The sequence below is a fragment of the Propithecus coquereli genome, unplaced genomic scaffold (genome assembly GCF_000956105.1).
Source record: "Propithecus coquereli isolate 6110/MARCELLA unplaced genomic scaffold, Pcoq_1.0 Scaffold5, whole genome shotgun sequence".
In the NCBI taxonomy this organism is placed as follows: Eukaryota; Metazoa; Chordata; class Mammalia; order Primates; family Indriidae; genus Propithecus; species Propithecus coquereli.
This window is the reverse complement of record NW_012150840.1, coordinates 11,335,625-11,337,377: the sequence shown is the minus strand read 5'-3', so window position 1 is coordinate 11,337,377 and position 1,753 is coordinate 11,335,625. Positions and strand designations below refer to the sequence as shown.

At 33.1% G+C, this 1,753-nt stretch overlaps 1 protein-coding gene across 1 annotated transcript in view; it reads right to left on the bottom strand.

Moving 5' to 3' along the window:
- The window catches only part of PCNX (pecanex homolog (Drosophila)), a 188,010-nt gene that overhangs the window by 47,029 nt on the left and 139,228 nt on the right, over positions 1 to 1,753 (bottom strand). Inside the window, 1 exon segment of the mRNA XM_012656049.1 lies at positions 1,094 to 1,152. Coding sequence (XP_012511503.1) covers positions 1,094 to 1,152 — 59 coding nt within the window.

The window sequence follows — 1,753 nt, the reverse complement described above, 5'->3', positions numbered from 1 at the left end:
AATCTGTAAATGGGTGCCCAAAGTATAGTAATAGAGAATGGCAAAATATTTAAAGCTTAATAATTATTTTAAACTCAGCCAAACTAAATAATAAAATAATGAAAGGGGAATCCCAGATTTTAATGTCAATAAAATGACTAACGATTCTATGTCTGCCCATCATGAAAATGTGTATATTAATTCAGAACATGTGCTTTTTATTACGTAGGATGGAATCATCATCACGAGAACTCCAACCCTTTACAAGCGTATACCACAGCTGAAATCATTCTTCTCTTTACCACAACATGATTATGACAGTCATTAATATCAAATAACTAATTCTCCTTAATCCAATTGTATAATTAAGAATCAATCTGATGCTTCTAGATTGGTTTCTCAGATGGAAAAAGTATTTGAAGGAATTCGTGAGTCAAACGGATATAAATATTCCAGTCTATCTGGGAGCAAGATTTCCTTTAGTAAATTAATACATTGGAGTTCTGGTTGATATATTAATCTCTTACGGTTGGGGCAATGAGATTCACTTTTTCTCTGTCAGACTATTAGGCAGGCCGACAAAATGATGTTTCCCAAATGACAAAACTAAGAACCAGATTTTAGATAATGGTACCACCACCAAAGATTCGCCCACTGATGCTCTATCCTAAGTGGTTATTGGCTGCCTAGATGACATCTCTGTATATAATAAACTGTATAAAATTAATATTTACCTTAACATGGAGGGAAAGGTGGAAGCAAACATATTAATAAAACACGTATCAGTATGATTGTACACCCTTCAACACATCTGACCAGTTTTACTTTAACTGTTTTTCAGTTTCTGACCCATGAAAGAATGATCTGAGAATGGCATTATTTTATTCTTATCAGCACTCTCAAAATGCATTTTATAATATAAAAGATGGATATATAAATTATAGATTAATTCATATATACTTTGCTAAAATAAAATAAAGCAAAAGATATTACATTTTTAAAAAATGACTATTTGGAATTCATAGAGGATTCCCAATGAGTTGGGGGTGAATATAAACATTTATATGTAAAATAAATCCTCAGACTTGCCTCCTCGCTCACAAATAGAGATTACCTGGATTTCTATCAAGCTGGGAAGCCAATCTGGTATTTGAATGATCCACTCGCTTTGTACTGAAGAGGAAAAAATAAAACATTTTCAGTAACTTTCTTTACATTTTAAAAATGTTCAATAATTTAGAGTGAGGTAGAAACTATAGGATATAGATGAAATAAATACTGCCACTTTATGAAAATCTCTGGAGAAAAATCTATGATTAGTATAATGATAGAATACCTCAGTAGCACACTTTTTAGGGGGAAAGATTTTTTTCTTCTTTTTCACCTTAACTACACATAAACATAGCAGTTTTTTCACTGCACAGTGTGTAGAAAGACATCTATGAGTGTACTGTGAAAAAAAATTGACCAGGATGCAAAAATACATACTATATACAGTTCTTAAAAATGAAACATTCTTCGCAAGGGGAAGGTACATCTATTAATGGCCAGTGTCTCGATGTTCTTTAGAACAGTGGTTCCCAAAATGTGGTCCACAGAATCCAAGACTCTTTTAGGAAGTTTTCCAGACCAAAACTATTTTCATAATAATACGGAACTGCTACTTGCCACTTTTCACTGTGTTGCCAACTGCACTGATGTTGTAAAAGCAATGGCGGATAAGACTGCTGGTGCCTGAGCATGAATCAAGACAGTGGCACCAAATCATAACACT